Source organism: Marmota marmota, unplaced genomic scaffold (assembly GCF_001458135.2).
Source record: "Marmota marmota marmota unplaced genomic scaffold, marMar, whole genome shotgun sequence".
Classification (NCBI taxonomy): domain Eukaryota; kingdom Metazoa; phylum Chordata; class Mammalia; order Rodentia; family Sciuridae; genus Marmota; species Marmota marmota.
In genome coordinates this window covers 12483031-12505852 of record NW_025999853.1, presented here as the reverse complement: position 1 = coordinate 12505852, position 22822 = coordinate 12483031, and the positions used below count along the sequence as shown (strand labels likewise).

The following is a 22822-nucleotide window of genomic DNA, read 5'->3' as shown; positions in this document are numbered from 1 at the left end:
TTTTAAAGCTGTATTCTATTTCATTATAGGTACACTATGATTAACCAGGTGGTTGATAGATGGAGTGTTAATTATACTCATCTGGTTGTTGTTTTTGGATACATTTCTGGGTTAAATGTTGTCTCAGGATACAATTTCTGGTTTAACTAGTGCATAGAGTTTAAATTTGAATCTAGATTGCCAAACTGCTGTTAAGAGGGGTGCTTTTATATTTTGAACAATAGATAAACATGTCTATTTCCTTTGATTTTTAGCTAATATTATTCCTTTAGTCTTTTAAAACCTATTTAAAATGGCAATTTCTGTGTTTCACTTTGATCACTGGTGAAATTTTGGCTACTGATATATTTTATTTTGTGAATTTACTTGTTTTTTTCCTTTACTGATTTTTTTTTCTTTTGGGATATTTTTAAATTGTTTTATTATAATTTTCTATGAAGGATAATTTATTAAGCCCTCTTCTGTTGTGTGTGTTGCAAGTAAATATTTTTCCTGATTTTTTTCCCTAAATTTTGCTTGTATTGCTTTCTACTGTATTGAGGATTTGAGTTTTTGGTTGTTTAAGGCACTTGGGTTTTTTGTTTTTGTTTTTGTTTTTTTTTTGTATTTTGCTTTGGTGCATTCATTATAAAGGTTTCTTTCACCCCAAGGTTACAAAATTATTTACCCATATTTTAGCATGGGTTTTTCTATTTTCTCTTTTAATCTTTAGTCCAACTGAAATTTATTTTGATTTTAAGATGGGAGGCTCATTTTATGTTTTTTTTTAACTATTGATGTATTCCTTTTTGCTAGCTTCCTTTTTGTCTTAAATTATAGGTATCAGCTAAGTTTCTCTGAGTGGTGTTAGGATAGTGATGTTAAAATTCTTTGACCTTTTTTTTTTGGCCCTTTAAATGCTTTATTCACTCAAATTACTCAATACAATTTCACTCTATAGGTTCTAAATCAAGAAAACCACAATTCTTAATGTTAGGCATTGCAATAGACATAATCAGTTCACAGCAAACAATTCTAGATTAATTCTAAGCACTGCAAACACACTTAATTGTGACGGGCTAATGACAGACATTCATTCAAGTTCAAGAGTATTAAGTCTTAGGCTTTATGTTCAGCAGATGCACACTCACTCAGGCCGCAGTGATCAGGTATGGAACCAAGGCAGGCTTTTCCTGGTGTGGAGTGGATGATTGGTTGAAGAGAGGGTCGTAGGGAGAAGTTGTGGCACTCACCAGGATCCAGGTGAGGCGGTAGAGTTTGAGAGTGGTGAGGATCATGCAGAGGATCAAGAAAGGATGACTAGTGATGGGATGTCAGTCCAGGTCCTCATCAGGCTCTCCAGCTCGAGTGCATCCTTGTTTCGGCTGGCTCTCTTTGACCTTTTTAACAGTACTGCCAACTTCACTTTTTTCCTTTTCTTTTTCTTAAGGAACTTTGTGCTTTAATGTTTTCCCTGGACTGGATTAAAGCCAAAACAGAACTTGTAGGCCCTGCTCATCTGATTCATGAATTTGTGGAATATAGGCATATATTGGATGAAAAGGTATGTATTAGTATGAAAAGTTTGTATTTAAAGTACATCTCATTTTTACATTTAATTCTAGGTTTAATGGTGGGGATGAGCAGAATAGAATAGTTGAAAATAGCTATTTTCCTTGCTTTGACCTTTTATCACTCTAAGTAATTTGCTTCCTTGCCTACTGGGAATGTAGGTAGGATTAAAATTTGAAAGTTGGGAAAGTAAAGTTTTCAGTATTAAAAAAAAAATGTTAAGAAATGTGTCTGATAATGAGATTTTTTACTCTGTATTTAAAGGCAGAAGAGAATCATTATGTATTTGTTACCTAATGGTTGGCTGTTAAATTTTAGTTCATATAGAGAATATTTCATTTAAGTCTTTAAAATGACAAGATCAGAGAAGCAGAAAAATGTCAGATCTTGACTCTGGTTATGTTTCTAAGAGATTTCAGTTTATTCATAGGATTGTGCAGTCTGTGAGAATTTTCAAGAGTTTTTATCTTTAAATGGACACCTTCTTGGACGACAGCCATTTCCTAATATTGTACAACTGGGTCTCTGTGAACCAGAAACTTCAGAAGTTTATCAGCAAGCAAAGCTGCAGGCCAAGCAGGAGGTCGATAACGGGATGCTTTACCTGGAGTGGATGTAAGTAGGTTAGGGGAGAAACCCCAAAGGGTGTGGAGTGCTAACTATATCATTATTTTTCTGGTAGTGAATAAGTTCACTCCAGGAAGATGTAACTACTTTGGAAAGAACTGGAACTTTTAATAAGTATTCTTACTTAGTGAAAAGTTCCAGAGACATAAGAATAGGAGAAAATGATTATGAAGTACATAGAAATAGCTGCCCTTAAGGCATTTTGACAGGCCATCCTAACTATTAATACCTGATGCTTGACTTATCATAATCTAGTACAGTGATGAAGAGCATGGGCTCTGGAGCCACAGACTTGGGTTTGAGTCTTGGTGCGGAAATCTAGTAGTTTGTGATTTCAAACAAGTTACAGGTTATTTTCTCATATGCAAAATGGAGAGAACAATTCTTTGAGGTAAATGTTGTTTATTGTGAAAATTTAAATGAGATAATGGCTGTAAAGAAATTTGCACTTTGCCTCAAACACATAGCTCTTATTAAATGTCTACTGGATCCTGACTCTTCTACCTCTTAATCCATTGTGTCTCATTGTCATATTAATAGGACATTGGTAAAAACTTAAATTGAGCAATTTTATAGATGTATTACAAAACTCTATAGGCTTTTATAGGTGTCTGATATATATGATGATGGGACATGATGGTTTAAAGAAGTCAATAACTTTTCATTTTATTTATTTAAACTTCCATCTATTTAATGTCTGTTATATTGTCTTCAGAATAACCTTGTAAGGTAAATATTCATTGTCCTGTTTGACAGATGAAAAAATTGAGGTACAGAGAGTTGAGACTTGATTAAGCTTTGTGGCATGCTGAGTGGGACGTAAGTCCTGGTCTGTCTAGCTTTATTTTCCATTCTCTTTCCATGTGCCATGCTTCTCTTACAGCTGGATATAATAAACATGAGTGGTTTTCTCTTCACATGTATAATTTATGTCTAAATTGAACTCCAGGTTGGTATCTGTGATTTTTATGGCCCTTACCTTCTTCAAATAAATTATAGCTGATTCCCTTGATTCAGGGTAATTTAGCAAACATATGACTTTCTCTGCTGTGCTAAGTACTCTTACTAAGGGTCCAGGCTTTCTCTAGTGAGTTCATAATCTAATAGTGAAGAAAGAAGCTTATTACAATATAATATGATAAATGCAGCAACAGAAGTATGTATTAAAATTGGGATAGAATTGATGAGTAATTAACTTGGATGAGAGAGTTAAAAAAATTTTTTTAGTTAAAATTTAATTTTAAATTTAAATTTTGGTTGGTTTTTAAACTTGTATGTCTTCTGGTTAAAGTAAAAAAATTATAAATCTGTAAAACGAGAAGTCAAAGACTTCTTTTCCTCTCCTACCTTCCCATTTCCTAGAATTAATCATTCTTTAACATTTTCTTCACAAGAGGAGGTTTCACTTCCATCAAGAAGAAGTGAAAGAAGGGAAGCAGCCCTCCTAACTTACTGAAGCTACATCAGATCTGTTAGTATTCTAAAATACTCCTTTGTCACCCTTTATCGCAATGATATGCTTACTTGTTTTTCTCCCATACTAGTCCATGTATTTTATATTGTAGAATAGTTAGGAGGTTAAAATCCAAACTCTGAAAAGAAGGAAGATCAATAGAGTAGAGGGAGGGAAGAGAAGAGGGAGAAGGGAAGCACTGGAAACTAAAATGGAGCACACCGTTATATGCATTTATGAATATGCCAGAATGAACCCTACTGTTATGCATTACTATAATGCACTAATAAAATCTTAAAAAAACTGGTTCTAGACTGCCTGGGTTTGAATTGCAGCTCTGGTAGTTATTAGTTGTATGTAATTAGGGGAAAGTTATTCAATTTCTCTTGCCTAAGAGTGCCATTTCATAGCATTTTGTGATAGAGGTTGTCATTAAGAATAGCAGTTAGCATTTTGCTTGGTTTACATAGTTGATGTTCAGTAGAGATTTGTATAAGATTGAATAAATTCCTGTTTGGTTAATGGCTAAAATGGAATCTTAATACTTTGTCTTATCAAACTGGCAGAGGTTTAGTTCTTGATCCTGTGGGAATTGTTGAATTTTTTTTTTTTTTTTGCTATTTCCTGCTATTTTTTTCCCATTGCACCAGCTGCATTTCAACCTGTGACATTCTGTCATATTTATTCATAGATTTATTTTATACCTGGGTTTAAACCGGCCATCATCAAAGAATGCTTAATTTCAGTACTAGAAACCTGTTTGTTTATTGTAGAAGGTGTGGATTATTCTAAACTTAAATTTAATTGAGTTTTAATTTTCAAAGCAATCATTTGTTATTTATCTAATATTTTTGGTCCTTTACTATATGCCTGTCATTGTAAAGGTCACACTCTAAGCTTTGGGGAATTGAGTAGACAGATCAAAGGGAAATACCATATTCTTAATCTAATTCTCATAACTTTTCAAATAACTTATCTTTTCCAGGTTCTCATCACTCTAGTTCTTATACTTGTTTTATCACTTCTAGTAAAATATAATACATAGTTTCTTGCAGGATCATAGACTGATTTACTTCTGTGTTCTTTTATCATTTGTTCTATATTGTACACGGTTCATTTTTTTGAAGAATGATAACAGTGGTATTTTGTGTCAGTTGTAGTTTATAGTGAATATTATTATTTCCTTTACATACAAGGAAATGGATCTTACGTTGAGTTATTTGTCTAATTTCACACCCTATAAAGTAAGGTTGCCCTCTGGGTTTGACTCCTAATCTTTGACTCCAAATAAGCACAGTGCTTTTTAACATATTTACCTATATCCAAAGTGACTGTTGTGTATATAGATGAAATTCGGACACTACTCTAGTGCTTTCTGCTGCTTTAAGTACATATTCCATTCCATCATCCTTTACCTTGTGAGCAACAATATAATATCTATACTAATGGAATAGTTGGTATTCCTTAGATTAAGATACAAAGAAAATGACATTGCTGTGTCTTTTTTCTTCTGTGTCTGAGTAATTGTAGTTAGAAAAAATCATCACCATAATGGTGGGTGTAGTGTCATGCTTTAGTTAGGAAATGAACTTCATGTTGTAATCCTTTCTTGAATTTTAAGAGATGGAGGTTTTTCAAAAGTATGCTTACATAATGTTTTAGCTGTGTGTTATAATTAATAGTATATCAAAAGAAAATAGAAAAAGACATTTGATAAACTAGATCTCCTTCAACTCAGTGACATTTGTGACACATGGCACTTTGCTTGATAGAGAGTAACATTTCTCTTAAAATGTTACTTTTCTTGAATTATGTCTTTTCTTTAGGTGAACTGTGTTTTTATTTGCAGTTAATAATTTAAGAATTTTATGTTTTACGAAATGTAACCATGTTACGAGATATTTTCTATTATAAAAGAAATAGGCCATTTACTCTCACTTACTAGATTTCTGTTCATTTTTCCTTGTATTTAGAAACAAAAAAACCATCAAGAATCTCTCCCGCTTAGTTGTCCGCCCCCATACAGATGCTGTTTACCATGCATGCTTTTCTGAGGATGGTCAGAGAATAGCTTCTTGTGGAGCTGATAAAACCTTACAGGTAAAACAATCTCTTTGAGACAAGTTGAAAAAGGCATATACCCAATCCTATGCAGAGTATAATATGTTTAACTGCCAAAATTAAAGAAAATTAAAACTTAGAAGTAGTGGAGAATCCCAATCTCTTGATTGGGATTGCAAAGGCTAGGCATGTGCTCTACCACAGAGCTTCATTCTCAGCCCTCTTTATTTTGAGACAAGGTCTCAGTTGCCCAGGCTGGCCAGAACTTGTGATCTTCCTGCCTTAGCCTTCCGAGTAGCAGGGATCATGGGCTCATGCCGTCACCATGCCTAGCTCTCTTGACTATTTTATGAAAGTTTTCTCTAGAGATTTTAAAGATATAGTTATGTGTTTTCATAATTCTAAATTTGCCACATGACAAAGAAGAATCTTCTTCCCTGTCAATTATCTGCCACCCATTTGCTGCCTGTGGGTAATGATGAAATAATAATTGTTAAAAGACATAAGGACTTAATAGTGTAGTGGATAGGACTCTGATGAAAAAATAGTGATTCAATAACTATTTTATCAAAGGCTTAGAAATAGGTTTCTGGATGTAAATAGTAATTGAACTAAATTATTTCTGTTAGCATTTGTGCTCTACCTGTTAATTTTGAAGGAAATAGGGTCAAATTAATTAAACTTTTTATAATAATTTTGGCCTTTCCGAAGTAAGGACTACATGCCTTCTTTCTATAGTACCTGATTACTAATTTTGGTTTCTGAGCTCCAGAAAGAAAACATATTGCATTAAATATTTTGTGTTTGATTGTTAGGAATTTGCCAAAATGGTCACAAGAGTTGAAGCTATATCCAGCCATTTCTTTTTATTGGTATTAATCAACATGTAATAATGGATAGTTCTCTGTTTATGTGAAGGCTTACAAATTCTGACAGAAATTCTGATTTTTTGAATGATTTTGCTAAGGTTCATTTCTGTTTTATAAATAACAGTGATTAAGATCTTTTAAAGAAAGATTTTTATTATGTGATGAGTTCAGTGATTTATAGTAAAGATTTTATTGTTGCTTGTATAGGTGTTCAAAGCTGAAACAGGAGAGAAACTTCTAGAAATCAAAGCTCATGAGGATGAAGTGCTTTGTTGTGCATTCTCTACAGATGACAGATTTATAGCAACCTGCTCAGTGGATAAAAAAGTGAAGGTAGGAAACTATTTTCCTCTTGAATTGTAATCATTGCAGAATTAATTTTTTCTGTAAAAGACTAACTAAAGGACTCATGCCTGTTGATCACTAACTTGAATCCTTATAAATTAACATTGTATGAAAATTCTTTATTTTTAAACATGAGCACAAATGCTTATGTTGAGGTATTTACCTGGCAGTGGGGAAAAGTAATTACAGATTAATGAATTTGCCTGCTATTAATAGACAGGTCTATGGGTTAAATGTCGGTTGAAATCTTCGAGTACATTGTGATTTAAAGTGTTATTGCACAAAATGATTGTCTGAGATCAGATTCCTGTCATAAAAGACATAGTTTGTTAAATGCAACCCATTTTTTTTTTTTAAAAACGTGTATGAACTTAGGTATTCAGTGCAAAACCAGGTAGGTGGACAAACTTAACAGGTTGCTGGTCTAAAAACAAGAAAAAAAAGAGGATGATTTTTTATCTTGTTAATTATTCTTTTTTGTTTCTTGTCCCTAAATTTGGCTTTTAGCTAGAGTATTTATTTAATACAGAATTTAAGAGAAACTAAAGACTTAGGGGATGTTTTATCACTAAAATTTGGAAGAGAGACCTCACTTCAGACTTTTTTCAAAAGCGTTTTGGAATATGAATCTGGCTAGGTTGGAAGGACAAGAGAGTTGGCTTGGGAGTTTTCCTGGAGTTTTCACTGATATGAAGAGGTTGTCGAATGTCCAGATTAAAATTGAGGGACTGGGGATGTGGCTCAGTGGTAGAGTGCTCACCTGACATGCATGAGGCACTGGGTTCGATCCTCAGCACCACATAAAAATAAAATAAAGAGAAGTAAATGAAGGTAAAATAAGACTTTAAAAAAAAAATTGAGACCTTGGAAAAACCTGCTTTTTTTTTTTTTTGGTACTGGGAATTGAACTCAAGGGTGCTTAACCACTGAGCCACGCACGTTTCCAGCCCTTTTTTATATTTTACTTAGAGACAGGGTCTCACTGAGTCGCAAGTGCCTCGTTAAGTTGCTGAGGACAACTTTGAACTCATGCTCCTACTACCTCAGCTTCCCTAGTTGCTGGAATTATGGGCATGTGCCACCATGCCCTGTTAAAACCTGCTTCTTGATAGACTAGAATTGGTGGCTTTACAACCAGGAGTTAATTCACTCTTGAAACCTCCACTCTGAGTCAGACTTGGCCGCACTGAGCATTTCCAAAGTCAGAACTATGTCGAGTAAAGGGAAATAATAAATAAACAAGAGGCAGGAATATTCTTTAAAGAGCTTCAAAATAAGATAAATTCTTTGGACCTCTGGGGATTCTAATAAATGCTTTGAGGGAATGCTATGGGAGGGAACATGAGTATCTCTAAAAAGTCAATGTCCTAGTGAAGATTTATTAGGACATTTATTTCTTTCGTTTGCTTAGTTGTCTTACACAGTAAGTAGAATGATGTTTACTCTTTACTGTGGGACTTACTACACTCTTCCTTATATCACCTTATCAGTTTTTCATTACAACTTGCAAAGTAAGTATTGATCTGACTTTACAGAGGAGAAAATAGTTTGAAATGAAGTTACTTGCCCAAGTTTGCATTAAGTAATAATAACAGGATTGATAGCTAGGTTTCTCTCAGACTCTCATTCAGACTCTCAAGCTGTTATTTATTTACTGAGGAATCTTTTTTTTTTTTTTTTTTTTGTTNCGCTTGAGCCACATCCCCAGCCCATAAATCTATTATAATATGACCTATTTTTGGTGTTTATTTTTAATTTTTTGTAGGTTGAGGAAATTTACCTCATTTAAATATAGATAGAAGTCTCTACCATATGTAAGGGGATTTAATTAAGGAAAAGTTTAATTTAAGACATGACATGCCATACCTGCGTTACCATTCAGACTACCAGAAAGCATGTTCTGTGATTGCAAGCTGAGAAGCCATTGAAAATTTGTAAAACTAAGGCTGTCTCCATGTAACTTGTCTTACATGAAGAATTGGGTTTATCAGAACTAGGATTAAGGAGCCACGGAAGGAGGTGAACATGAGGAACAGGAATCTCACTTACTGATCATTTTCAAAGAATTTCTTTCAAGATTAACTTTTGGGATAAATTATTTCTTTCCCTGGGTTTAAATTAGTTGGTACAAATCACCAGAGGTGAATGTAGCCTTTTTCATATATATTTAAAAATATTTTTCAAACAAGGAGAAAATATAATAAGGAGTCTCTATGGTATCCATCATGTAGCTACAATTATAAACAAAATGAGATTTTGCCAATCTTATTTTATATATGCCCTCTACCCTTCTTTTTGGCTAGAGCATTTTATAGCAAATCCTGGATATGTGATTTCCCACAAAATATTTCAGCATGAGCCTTGGAGGTGTAAACACTAGTGCTATGCCATTATTAAACCTACTATCATAAACAGTAGTTTTGTAATGTACCTGATCTGTGTTCACTTTCCCCAGTAGTCTCAAACATGTCTTTCTACCTGTGGCTTGTTGGAATCAGACATGGAACAAACTTGGCACTTGACATTTATTTTGTCTGTTAGGCTTCTTTTATTCTAAAAAACCTCCCTTTCCCCTTTTGCCCTTTCTTGTGCTATTGGTTTGATAGAGGAATTGAGTTATTTGTCTTGTGGAATATATCACATTCTGGATTTGGTTGATTGCTTACTGGAGTTGTTATTTGATTTCTTTTTCTAAACCCTCTATTTACTGTATTATACTTAATACAGGTGCTTTGAATTTTTTGAATAATTTTTTAGAATATTCATAACTTTTAGCCTATTGACTAGTTTCAAGGTTTGGGAGATCTTAGAAATTATCATTTTTTATAACCTAGTATTTAAAAAATATGGGGGCAGTTATCTTAATATATTGTATCTTTTTATAGCCAAAGTAACTTTGATTCTAAACCATTCATTTTAAATAAGCAGTAAGTGTTTAATTATTTAAAGCTCAGACTAAAAGCCCAGGTCAGCTTTCAAGTTCCTTAGTAGATTTAGATGTCAATCGAAAGGCTGCCTTGTTGTTTATCACAAGATTAACTTTGACACCTTTGTGTTACTACGAATTGAGCATCATTCTTAAACATACTAAAGTAGAAGGATAGGAAGAAATTCATATAATTTCTGACTTTTTCCCCATTCAGTACTAGTTTTTAAAATTTATCTTTTATCTTTCTCAAATAGCTTTGGGATTTGAATGAAAAAGAATGTCGAAATACCATGTTTGGCCATACAAATTCAGTCAATCACTGTAGATTTTCACCAGATGATGAGCTTTTGGCCAGTTGTTCAGCTGATGGAACATTAAAGGTAAGCTTTTGTACATTATTAAAATGGGTAGTCAGGTTTTCATCACTGTAATAGAATACCCACAAAAAACAACTTATAATGAGGAAAGGTTTATTTTGGATCACGGTTTCTGAGGTTACAGTCTGTGGTTGCTTGTCTTTGTTTGGACCTGTAGTGAGGTAGTATATAATGGCAGGGAGCCTGTAGGGGAGCAAAGTGGAGGTTCTTACTGTCCCCTTTAAGGGTACACTCCCAATAACTTCTTTCCACTAGGCCCCACCTCTTACAGGTTCTATCACTTCTAACATCACCAGTGGCTGGGGACTAAGCCTTCAATTTGTGAGCTTTTGGGGGACATTTAAGATTCAAACTATAGCTCTGTTTTTCATATTTCTACAGAAAGAGCTTCTTCCTTCAACTTCCAGGAACATGTTTAATATAACTAATTATTTGTCATAATTATTTATGAATGATTTCCTGTGTTTAAAATACATGTAATTGGAATTCTTAAATTTTAAGCATATATCCTTTTTTGGGGGGCGGGTACCAGAGATTGAACTCAGGGGCACTCAACCACTGAATCACACCCCCAGCCCTATTTTGTATTTTATTTAGAGACAGGGTCTCACTGAGTTGTTTAGTGTCTCACTTTCACTGAGGCTGGCTTTGAACTCGCAGTCCTCCTGCCTCAGCCTCCTGAGCCACTGGGATTACAGGTGTGCGCCAGCAAGCCTGGCTAAGCATTATATCCCTAAAAAACATATTTATCCACTATTTTGAGATCTATAGGGTCAGGTTTATAAAGGGCTGCTTTTATTTGTCACTTATTTCTTCTACTTTTTGTGTTACCATTTTCCTGTTTTTGAGCAGTCATATAGGGGAATAATACAAGAGTTAGGGAAAACATCTCATTTAACTTCCTGAATTTTATATTCCTAAAAACCCCAAGTTTTTCTTCTTTAAATCATTTCCTTCTAAAGTAAGACCCTAATTTTAATATTTTATTTCTGTCTCCATTGTCACTTTTGTCTCCTGATTATTGACTCTCCTTTCTCTGGTCTTAAATGAAGACCATTTTCGTGTCTATTTTCCTTTCTATTCTGTAGTGTTGGCTCTCGTTCAGGCATTGTCCTCACCTGTCAGATTTTGGTTTCTACAATTTGTTATTTACAAATACCGAATATCTATTCCTTCTTTTGGCATAATCCATGTTGTAGGAAGTTATTCAGAATACCCTTGGATGTGTTAAGGCAGCCATCTTCCAAGATATTCTTTCCATCATGTCAGTCTATTATTTCTTGATTTTTACTATGTGAGTGGCTTTAGAAGAAGGCATTTTATTTCTGAGTCCAAGTTTCTCTACCATCTTATCTCCATTGCTAATTCTAAGATTTTTTTTTTTTTTAAAGAGAGAGAGAGAGAGAATTTTTAATATTTATTTTTTAGTTTTCGGCGGACACAACATCTTTGTTTGTATGTGGTGCTGAGGATCGAACCCGGGCCTCACGCATGCCAGGCGAGCGCGCTACCACTTGAGCCACATCCCCAGCCCCAATTCTAAGATTTGTGATGATGTCATGATCTAAGCTGCTTTAACTGTCTTTTTTTTTTTTTTTGCCCCAAAGATTGAACCCAGGAGCAATTAACCACTGGACCATATCTCCAGCCCTTTTTATTTTTTTATTTTGAGGCAGGGCCTCTATGAAGTTGCTGGGGCTGGCTTTGAATTTGCGATCTTCCTTCTTTAGCCTCCCAAGCCACCGGGATTAAGGGCATGTGCCACCATGCCTGGCTTTACTTCACTGTAGTGCCTATTCCAGTCCTTTCCTGCTGTTTGTAAGCCCCCAACCTTTTGATTCTATGGCAATTACCTTACCTCATTATAATTCAGAGGGTTAAAACCATCTACCTAGAGCTCCCCTCAGTGAGCCTCCTCAAACACTGCTGTAAAAGCTCCCTGCTCTCTCCTTTTTTTTTTGTTTCTTACAAGAAGTCCTCTGCTTGCCCAAAAGTCTACTACTTATTCCTGCTGTTTCTTTTTCTCCCTCCTTTATATGGTACTTTGCTTCATTGTTATTTCCTCTCTCTGTTGCTTTTTTCGGTTTTATGCTTTTTTGGGGATACTTTCCTACCATCTATAAATGTTCTTGGCCCTTCCTGGCCCTATAAAACAAAAAAATTGAAAAACCTTGGATTTTTTTTTTCTTGAGTGTATTTTTCTTTCAAATAGTCATTCTGTTTTTCTCTTTTTCTGTGACTAAACTTTGTTAGTTGGCTTTCTGTTACTGTAGCAAATAACTGAGATAAGTTATGAAGAGAAAAATGGTTTTTTGGGCTCATGGTTTCAGAGATTCCAGTCCCTGATAATTGGCCCTGTTGTTCTTTGGACCTGGGCGGAGGCAGCATACCTTGACAGGGGGTACAGGGCAGAGCAGAACCACTCACCCCTAGGCCTGGAACAAAACAGAGAGGAGCCATGATTCTTTTTGAGGGTTTGCTCCCAATGACCTAAAGACCTTGCACTCCCACCTCCTGAAGGCTCCATGACCTCTCAGTTGTGCCACAGGCTGGGGACCAAGTTTTAATGTGGCCCTTTGGGGGACGTTCCAGATCCGTCCATCATCTGTGCTTTTCTCTGTTTCCTGACAACCCAGTCACTGCTCAAGCCTTTTTTAACCTGCTTCTCTCTGACCTATATGCTTTTGAAGAATGTCAAAATCAGTTTTAAGTTTCCATTTTTTGTTGTAAAGTCTGATGCATTCTGGATTAGTGTGAAATTTTGCATTTTTATTTATCTGATCCTTATTCTTGTTGTATTTAAACCTCCATTGATAACCTAGTTAAGCGTTCTTCATTTGAATGTAACAGTGTTTATTTTTTTCTTCTTCTTAACCTCTCCTATAAGTCTTTTCCATGCCCATGCTCATGCCCATGCCCATGCCTATGATCATTTAATGATATTTACTTTGTACCAGGTACTGTGCTAGTAGGCATTTGGATTTTAAATACTTAAAAAAAAAAAAAAGCACATTCCCTGGCCTTAAGTTATTCAGGTTGGGGAGAAAGGTAAGTGATAGAGGAACATGAAATGCTAAAATTATATTGTTGTTTTGTTTTTAATGAGATAGCGCCTCACTATTTGACCGAGTTGGCTTTGAATTCCTGGGCTCAAGTGATCCTCCTGTCTCAGCCTCCCAAGTAGCTGGGACTACAAAGCATGTACCACCTGCCCAGCTATGTAGAGGATGTTCTAAAGAACAGATGAGGACTCTGTTGGTAAAGGGTTCAGGTACCTAAGGCTATAGCCAGATTGAACTTGTTCTCCCTTTTTGTTACCTTTGCTTTCCCATTTTGTACTTTAATGTATGCTGACCCCTGAGCTGAAGGCCTAGAGTATTCCCTCTGTCTTTTTGATGTTGAAATTCTTTTATAAGGTGGCATAAGGTAGGCTAATCTTTAGGTGGTAGAGTGAGTTGGTCACCTGCATACTGTGTTCCCTAAACCCACGGCTTGAATGCCGTGTTCCCACAGTGCTTTCTTTTCCTCTCAAATGATATATCGTATGTATCCAGGGTTAGAGTTACTTATGTGCTCATCTTAGCCCTCTTGCTGACCTATAAACTCTTTGAGGGTAGTATCTATATCTGATTCATTTATATAATATCAAATATAATTTCAAAGTGACCAGCATAATATTTTAATAAATGCATTAAAAATCATAAGCCCTTGCTGTGTTTCTTCAGATCAAACTAAGACTTCTTCAAACTCATAAAGAAATTTTAAAGAGGCCTCAGTTTTCAGGGGCAGGTTTTGGTTCCTGTGTTCATGTGTGAGTATCACTAGCAGCAGGGGACAGACATTGCTGCAGTCTTGGGGACACCTGCCTGTGTCTGTGGTGGCTTTCCTACGGTGCTGTTAAGCCAGTACTGCTGGCTGGTTCACACTGATACAGTGACATGTAGTATGCAGAGGTTCTGCAAAATGATTTTAGATAACAGCATTTCAAGGTCAAAGTCTTCTAAAGCTTTTACCAGTTGAGAGGATGAGAACTATAAATTATTTTCTGCCTCAAATGGCTCTGTAATTTTCTAAGCTTTTTGTAGTGTATCAAGTTGATAAGCGTGTGTTTTTTGGACTGTGATGATAAACTATTTCAAAAGGGAGTTTTATTTAAAAATTGTCTGAAAACATACAAGGGCACAGGGTAAACAGGAACCTTGGACAGAGTGCCATGGTGTCTTCAAAATGAAATGGTGACGTTAGTTTATATGATCCCCTAACATGTAGGATTTCACCACATTGGATAGGACTGTAGTCAGGTCCTTCTAAAAGCAGTTGTAGTTTAAGCAGGAGTAAAGTAATTGGATTATGCTAGTTTTCCTTTTCTTTTTTCTATATCAAAATTCTTTTTTTAAAAATTTTTATTTATTTATTTTATGGTAGAATGCATTTTGACAGATTGAACACAAATGGAGCACAACTTCTCATTCCACTGGCTGTACATGGTGCAGAGTCACTCCAGTAGTGTAATCATTCATGTATATAGGGTAATAATGTCTGTCTCATTCTACTGTCCTTCCCATCTGCACAATCCTACCCTTCCCCTCACTTCCCTCTACACAAACCAAAGTTCCTTCATTCTTCTCTGTCCACCCGCCCCACTATGGATCAGCATCTGCTTATCAGAGAAAACATTCGGCTTTGGTTTTTTGGGATTGGCTTATTTCACTTAGCATGATATTCTCTAGTTTCATCCATTTACCCTCAAATGCCATAATTTCATTCTTCTTTAAGGCTGAGTAATATTTCATGTGTATATGTACCACATTTTCTTTATCCATTCATCTGTTGAATGGCATCTAGGTTAGTTCCATAGTTTAGTCACTCTGAATTGAGCTGCTATAAACATTGATGTGGTTGTGTCACTGTAGTATACTGATTTTAAGTCCTTTGGGTATTGCTGATGAGTGGGATAACTGGGTTAAATGGTGGGTCCATTCCAAGTTTTCTGAGGTATCTCCATACTACTTTTCATAGTGGTTGCACCAATTTGCAGTCCTACCAGCAATGTATGAGTGTATCTTTTCCCCCACATCCTTGCCAACACTTATTATTGCTTATATTCTTGATAATTGCCATTCTAACTGGAGTGAGATGAAATCTTAGAGTAGTTTTGATTTGCATTTCTGTAATTTCTAGAGATGATGAACATTTTTTCATATATTTGTTGATCGATTGTATATCTTCTTCTGAGAAGTGTCTGCTCAGCTCCTTAGCCCATTTATTGATTGGGTTATTTGGTTTTTTTGGTGTTAAGTTTTTTGAGTTCTTAATATATCCTGGAGGTTAGTGCTCTGTCTGAGGTGTGTGTGGTAAAGATTTTCTCCCATTCTGTAGGCTCTCTCTTCACATTATTGATTGTTTCCTTTGCTAAGAAGAAGCTTTTTAGTTGAATCCATCCCAGTTATTGATTCTTCATTTTGCTTATTGCACTTTAGGAGTCTTGTTCAGGAAGTCAGGACCTAAGCCAACATGGTGAAGATTTGGGTCTACATTTTCTTCTTTTAGTCACAGGGTCTCTGTGTCTAAGTCTTTGATCCACTTTGAGTTGATTTTTGTGCATGGTGAGAGAGATTTAATTTCATTTTGCTACATATGGATTTCTAGTTTTTCTAGCACCATTTGTTGAAGAGGCTATCTTTTTTCCAATGTGTATTTTTGGCGTCTTTGTATAGTATAAGATAACCGTATTTATGTGGGTTTGTCTCTGTGTCTTCTATTTTGTACCATTGGTTTACATGTCTGTTTTGGTACCAATACCATGCTGTTTTTGTTATTATTGCTCTGTAGTACAGTTTAAGGTCTGGTATTGTGATGCCTCCTGCTTTACTCTTCCTACTAAGGACTACCTTGGCTATTCTGGGTCTCTTATTTTTCCAAATGAATTTCATGATTGCTTTTTCTAGTTCTCTGAAGACTGTCATTGGAATTTTAATAGGAATTGCATTAAATCTGTATAACAGTTTTGGTAGTATGGCCATTTTGACTATATTATTTCTGCCTATCCAAGAGCATGAGAGATGTTTCCATCTTCTGAGGTCTTCTTTAATTTCTTTCTTTAGTGTTCTATAGTTTTCATTGTAGAGGTCTTTCACCTCTTTTTTTAGATTGATTACCAAGTATTTTACTTTTTTTGAGGCTATTGGGAATGGAGTGGTTTTCCTAATTTTTCTTGCTGTGGATTCATTGCTTATTTATATAAATGCATTTGATTTATGGGTATTGATTTTATATCCTGCTACTTTGCTGAATTAATTTATTAGTTCTAGAAGTTTTCTGGTGGAATTTTTTGGATCTTCTAAATGTAGAGGCATGTCATCAGCAAATAATGATAGTTTGAATTCTTCTTTTCCTATGCATATCCCTTTAATTTCTTTTGTCTATCTGATTGCTCTAGCTAGTCCTTGACTTTCTTAAATCTACCAGTGGTTTCTTTGTCTTTCCTATGAATAGGGAAACAGTATGGTTTCTCATTATATTCTGGCTGATGTGACTGAAGCTTCTGGCATTTATTTTCTCTTTAGTATTAGAGAAGGGTAAATATTTTAGTCCCCAGTGTCTGTTTTGCTTTAGTTAGTTTATCCAAGGTTATTGCAAGTGGCAAGATTTTGGTTTTGGCCGTATTTCTTATTATATAGAATGCTTCTCTGAACTCAAGAAAGAATTAAAGATGTGCCTGGCCAGACAAATCAGGTTTTACTTGGGTGTTCCGCTTTGGAAGCTGAGTTCAAGTCTGAGAAGCATTGTTGTTTGTTTTTGTTTTTGGCCTTGACCAACCCTTGGTCCAGGCATGATAGCCTTTATCATTCTTTGAAGCTGGGACTGCTTGAGATCTGGAAGGAAGATGTATCTTTTCGAAGGCCTCTGTTTTGTACCATTCAGTGGCTTTGCTCTAGAGTGAGGTTCAGTGCACTTTTTACTTCATTTCTCAGGAGACAGTAGTTTTCATGCCTCTAGATTATCTGGCTCCACCAAGCACACGAGGAGCCTCATTTTCTTTCAGTATCTCTGTTTCCTATTTTCAGGTCTCCTGTTGCTTTGTGGAGTGGTACCACACCACTGGGCTTGGTCTGGGCCCTGTGCAGTCCTCTTGTTGTGCTTACTGTAGATGTGGTGCACACGTCAAGGCGGACAGCAGAGGGCAGCAGCGGCAAGTCGCTGGCATCTTCATCCTCCTGCTTCCACATTCGTCCTGTCAACACCTCCTTTAGAGCCTCCTCCACGCCAGCAAGGCTCTGCTCACTTTTTTGCTTAATTTTATGTTCTGCAGCCTGCATTTTGGGCAGTATTTTTATTTTTTTCCTTTTAGGAAGGTGGTCAATGAAACAGAAGTACTTAATGTAAAAGTTTTATAGAAAGTCCTGTATAGGTAAAAGTTGATTAGGTAAAGTGAGTAAGTTCGCATGGTATTTAATCCAGGTGGAATTCTAGAGGTGTGAGTTGAGAGTAAAAACAATTATTTTTTATTTTTTAAATTTGAAGCTTTGGGATGTGAGATCAGCAAACGAGAGGAAAAGCATTAATGTGAAGCAGTTCTTCCTAAATTCAGAGGACCCTCAAGACGAGATAGAAGTGATAGTGAAATGTTGTTCCTGGTCTGCTGATGGTGCTAGAATAATGGTGGCAGCAAAAAATAAAATCTTTGTAAGTATTCGTATTTTAAAAACCAAATTTAGCCTGATTTAAAGAAAATTAAAATTTTTATTAATTTTTTCATTTTACATTGTTTCTTGATATAAATAAAGTTTAGCTGTGTGATTCTGGGCAGGGTTTCCCAACCTTTCATTATTGTTTGGAATCATGCTCCTGGGGGATTTGGATGGCTTGTGAGAAAAGGTGTGTATAGTCACATAGGTGTGGGAAATATCATGCACTGCTTTCTCCTCTGGGAGATAGACAGTGGGAACTAACATATTTAATGCCTTGGGTAACCCTACATTATAGAAGCAATTTGTGATGTTGAATCCACTGTTCCTCATGTGTAGTTAAAATGTGGAATAATTCTGCATCACTCTTCTCCTCCTCCTCCTCTTCCTTTTTTTCCCCATTAATTTCCAATACATTGATTTAGGTGATTTTTCAAAGAGCTATGTATCCCTAAAAAATTTATGATTTGGTGACTCTGATAGAAATACTCATCAACAACTGAACAAGATTGTAAGACTTTTATAAAGTAAATGAAAAGACAGTATTGTCCTCTTGTTTCCAATCTAATGAGTCTTTATATTTGTGCTGTTCAGAGTACTCACACATATAATTTCTTTTGATAGTAAATACCTAGGAGACAAAGCAGATTGCAATGACCCTATGATAATAATGAGGTAACTGAGGTTCAGAGCAGCCAAATAATTTGTCTAAGGTTGCACTGTGAATAGGATGGCCAAGTCTTCTGATTTACGGCTCACTGATATTCTTCTAACAGTAATTTTAAAAGACTTGAATAATAAAAATTATTTTTAAGAGCACAATTAAAATATAATATAGTTATATAAAAATTCACAGAAGGATCTGTGCATATGATTGTTATTGATCTGGTAACTGTGATGCTGGGATCTTGGTTGGTATTTATTTTTATTCCTCTGGTAGGAAATTAAGAGGAAAATGGTTTCCTTTTGTCTAAAGTTTGTCTTAAGTTTGCTAAAGTCTTTAAGAACAGAAAGGAACTACTGCATTTGCAAGTTTCAAAGATTTCAAATTTATTCTTATTAATAAGATATGTATAATGTAAAATTTGTCTTTTTTTATTTTGGTACTGGGGATTGAACCAAGAGTTACTTAACCACTGAGCTCTTTTAAAAAAAAATATTTTATTTAGTGACAGGGTCTTGCTAAGTTACTCACTGAGGCTGGCTTTGAATTTGCATTTCTCCTGCATCAGCCTCCTGAGCCACTGGGATTACAGGCCTGTGCCACTGATCCTGGCAAATTTATCATTTTGAAATGTACAATTCAGTGGTATTAATTATATTCATAATGTTGTATAACTTTTACTACTACATATTTCCAAATCTTTTTCATCACCCCAAACAGAAACTCCATAATCATTAATAACTCCCTGTTTGCCATTAGCTAACCCCTGATAACCTCTAACATAATCTATGAATTTACTTATTCTGGATATTTCATGTAAGTGGAATCATACAATATTGGTTTATTTGTTTCCGGCTCATTTCATTAAGCATATGTTTTCAGAGTTCATCTGCATTATAACATATATCAGAACTGCCTTCTTTTTTACAACTGAATAATATTTCATTATATATATGTATATGTGTTATACATTCATGAACTTATATATATATGTATATGTATAATATATCTATATATTCCCCACATTTTATTCATGCATTCATCTATGTATGGGCCCTGGGCTTTTCTCTACCTTAGGCTCTTATAAATAATGCTGCAGTGAACATTGATGTACAAGTATCTGAGCCCCTGCTTGTTTTTTTTGGTACCGGGAATTGAATTCAGGGGCACTCAGCCACTGAGCCACATCCCCAGTCGAATTTTGTATTTTATTTAGACAGGGTCTCACTGAGTTCCTTAGTGCCTCGCTATTGCTGAGACTGGCTTTGAACTCTCTGATCCTCCTGTCTCAGCCTTCTGAGCCATTGGCATTACAGGTGTGCGCCACTGTGCCTGGCTCCATTGCTTTTGTGTGTATATCTTGGACTAGAATTGCTGGGTCATATAGGAATTCTGTACTTAGCTTTTTGAGGAACTACCAGGCTTTTCCACAGCAGCTGCATCATTTGACATTTCCACAGGCAACATACAAGGATTCCAAGTTCTCCATATCCTTGATAATACTTGTTATTTTCTTTTTTAAAAAAAAACTATAGCCATCCCGGTAGGTGTGAAGTGTTATCTCATTGTAATTTCAATTTGAATTTTCCTGATGACCGGTGATGTTGATCATTTTTTTAAAATGATCATTTTTTAAAAAAGATTTTAAAAGATCTAGTGAAAAAGGAAAATAACGTTACGTTGCATGAAATGCCTTCTTGTTTTAAAAACCTATGGATCTGTTTACCATGCTGAAAGAAAGCTACTGTACAATTACCCTTATGAGTATTTTGCATGTAGATCTCAAATTTTTTTTTAGTTGTCCCTTTCTCCTATTTCTTTCCCACTCTTTGGTATTGTTAATTCAACCCTGCTGTTAGGTTTTTCTTATTTTGTTCCTTCATGATTGGGACGTTTTCTATCCAGTTTGCAAAGTTCCTGTATCACTCTGGGCCACTAAGTTTTAAGAACAACCTGCTCTGGGAAACATTTAAATATGATTTCCTGTGCTTTGGCTTTGGCCCCCAAAGCTGTGCTGCTTACCGTCTTACCATCTGCGCATGCTTCCAGGGTTACATTCACTAAATCTCTTTTTCTTTTTCTATGTTTTGAAATGCTCACTGTGTTGCTCAGGCTGGCCTTGAGCTCATGATTTTCCTGTCTCAGCCTCCTGAGTAGCTGGGATTACAGGTGTACTCACTACCACTTCATTAAGCTTCTTTCTGGCTCCCACTGGGAACCTCTATTTTCTTCCTGAGGACTGTGTTTTGGTCATGAATTCCTAGATTGTATCAACATATACTGTATGTATGCATTAAGTATAAACCATCTTATCATTTGGCAAAAACTTTAAAAAGTATATTCAGCATTTAAAATTTTTCAAAAATTAAAATAAAGAAGGATAAATTACTCAAAAATAACTTTTTGGTTCAAAGATGGGAAAATGATGAATTGTAATGTAGTAATTTGTTAGCTCTGGAGAGAAATAGAAATAATGGAGTTAATTTCATTTAGCAAGACTGTGCTCTATATTTTGATCATCTTCATTTATGAATTGCATTTTCTCTTTTGAATAGATGAGCATTGGGGAGAACTACTCTCTGTTAATTTGACTAGTCCATTCATTTATTCACAAAGGTTTTTATTTCTCTTTAGCCCAGCTTGAGAGATCATCTGTGATGCATTTTCCTGTACAAAAACTGTTTTTAAAGTTGAGAAACAAATAAACCAATATTGTATGATTCCACTTACATGAAATATCCAGAATAAGTAAATTCTTTAAAAACAGTTGAGCAGTGTTTTTAAAGTTGATGTATATTGATGTATTATCTTATTTATTATTGTTAGAAATTATGCCAGTTATTATAGTAATTATGCTAAATATAAAATGTATATCTACAATGTATTAGTAATTATAGTAGTTTTTCAGGACTTAGAATTTATAGTTGAAACAGGAGGAAATTCTTTTAAAAATAAATTTAGATTTAGTTTGGTATAGCTTATCTTTTAAATATTTTGCTTTCATAGATACTTCTATTTATGTTGACAGCTTTTTGATATTTATACCAGTGGCCTGTTGGCAGAAATCCACACAGGCCATCATAGCACCATCCAGTACTGTGACTTCTCCCCTCAAAACCATTTGGCAGTGGTGGCTTTGTCCCAATACTGTGTGGAGGTAAGTCGTTGAATTTATTCAGTGACATCTGGGTCTCTAGAGATCCAAGGATAACAGGGAATGGGTTGCCTAAACCATTAGTTGTTCACGATGCTTTCTTGAAAAACTATAGAGTATTTTCTTCGTAGCCTAATAACCTGTAGCTTTGGAATATTGAACTATATAGCCAGCTTTAGTATTTCAACAGTGATTGGAGACTTGATTTGACAGTATAACAGGGAATGACAGTACCATTCATCAGGCATTTATTGAATCCCTAGCATTTTGGGGGGGTTGGGGAAACAATGAAATGACCACTGGTTTTCTAGGCTGAACTATGTCATCTCTTGAACAGTATAAGGATAGACAGACTTTTTTCTTCTTAAAAGAAATGATGAGAGTTCAGATTCTTAGATCATTGAGTAGGATAAGATGGAAGTTGTATTTAGAATTGATTAAGATAAGATTTTTACTTTTATTGCCAAGCACTGAAGAGTAAAATGACTCTTATAAATTACTATTTATACATATAATTTTGTACTTTCCTAATAAATTATACATTCAGGGTCTGTACCTAACTAGTCTTGGAAGAATTCTATCAAGTGAGTTACTCTATTTTTTTTGAAGTTGTCAATGGACTTTTATTTTATTTTATTTATATGTGGTGCTAAGAATCGAACCCAGTGCTTCACATATGCTAGGCAAGTGCTCTACCACTGAGCTATAATCCCTGTCAGAGTTGCTCTATTAATTTACTCAAAAGACAATGAATTGTATTTTCCCTTCAAAGATGGATTAGTTTTTCAAAGCCTTAATACTCCCTATTCCTTGGTTTGGTCTCACCATCAGGTAGTTTGAGGGGATAGGGCTTTATCTGGAAAGTTGAAAAATTCCCTTGGTTTACAGGTTTCTATTCAAGGGACACTTGACTACAGCAAATACTTCTTCAGTGTTGGGTGCTTATTTCAGTAGTTCTTAGTGAGTTTGCCACCTTGCCTCTTACTATTAAGGCTTTAGGGGAGAGTTGCTAAGCTATATCCTTCAGTGTGGAGGTAACAGATGAAGGCATGAGTTCTGTAAGTGCCTTCTGATTCTTTTTTTTTTTTTTTTTTTTTTTTTTTT

The 22822-nt window shown here is 35.2% G+C and overlaps 1 protein-coding gene across 1 annotated transcript in view; it reads left to right on the top strand.

The window, feature by feature from the left end:
* Positions 1-22822, top strand: part of Apaf1 (apoptotic peptidase activating factor 1) — a 75922-nt gene that overhangs the window by 25798 nt on the left and 27302 nt on the right. The window contains 7 exon segments of the mRNA XM_048808105.1: positions 1430-1543; positions 1982-2166; positions 5605-5731; positions 6769-6921; positions 10084-10215; positions 17737-17898; positions 21593-21721. Of these exon segments, the coding sequence (XP_048664062.1) occupies positions 1430-1543; positions 1982-2166; positions 5605-5731; positions 6769-6921; positions 10084-10215; positions 17737-17898; positions 21593-21721 (1002 nt within the window).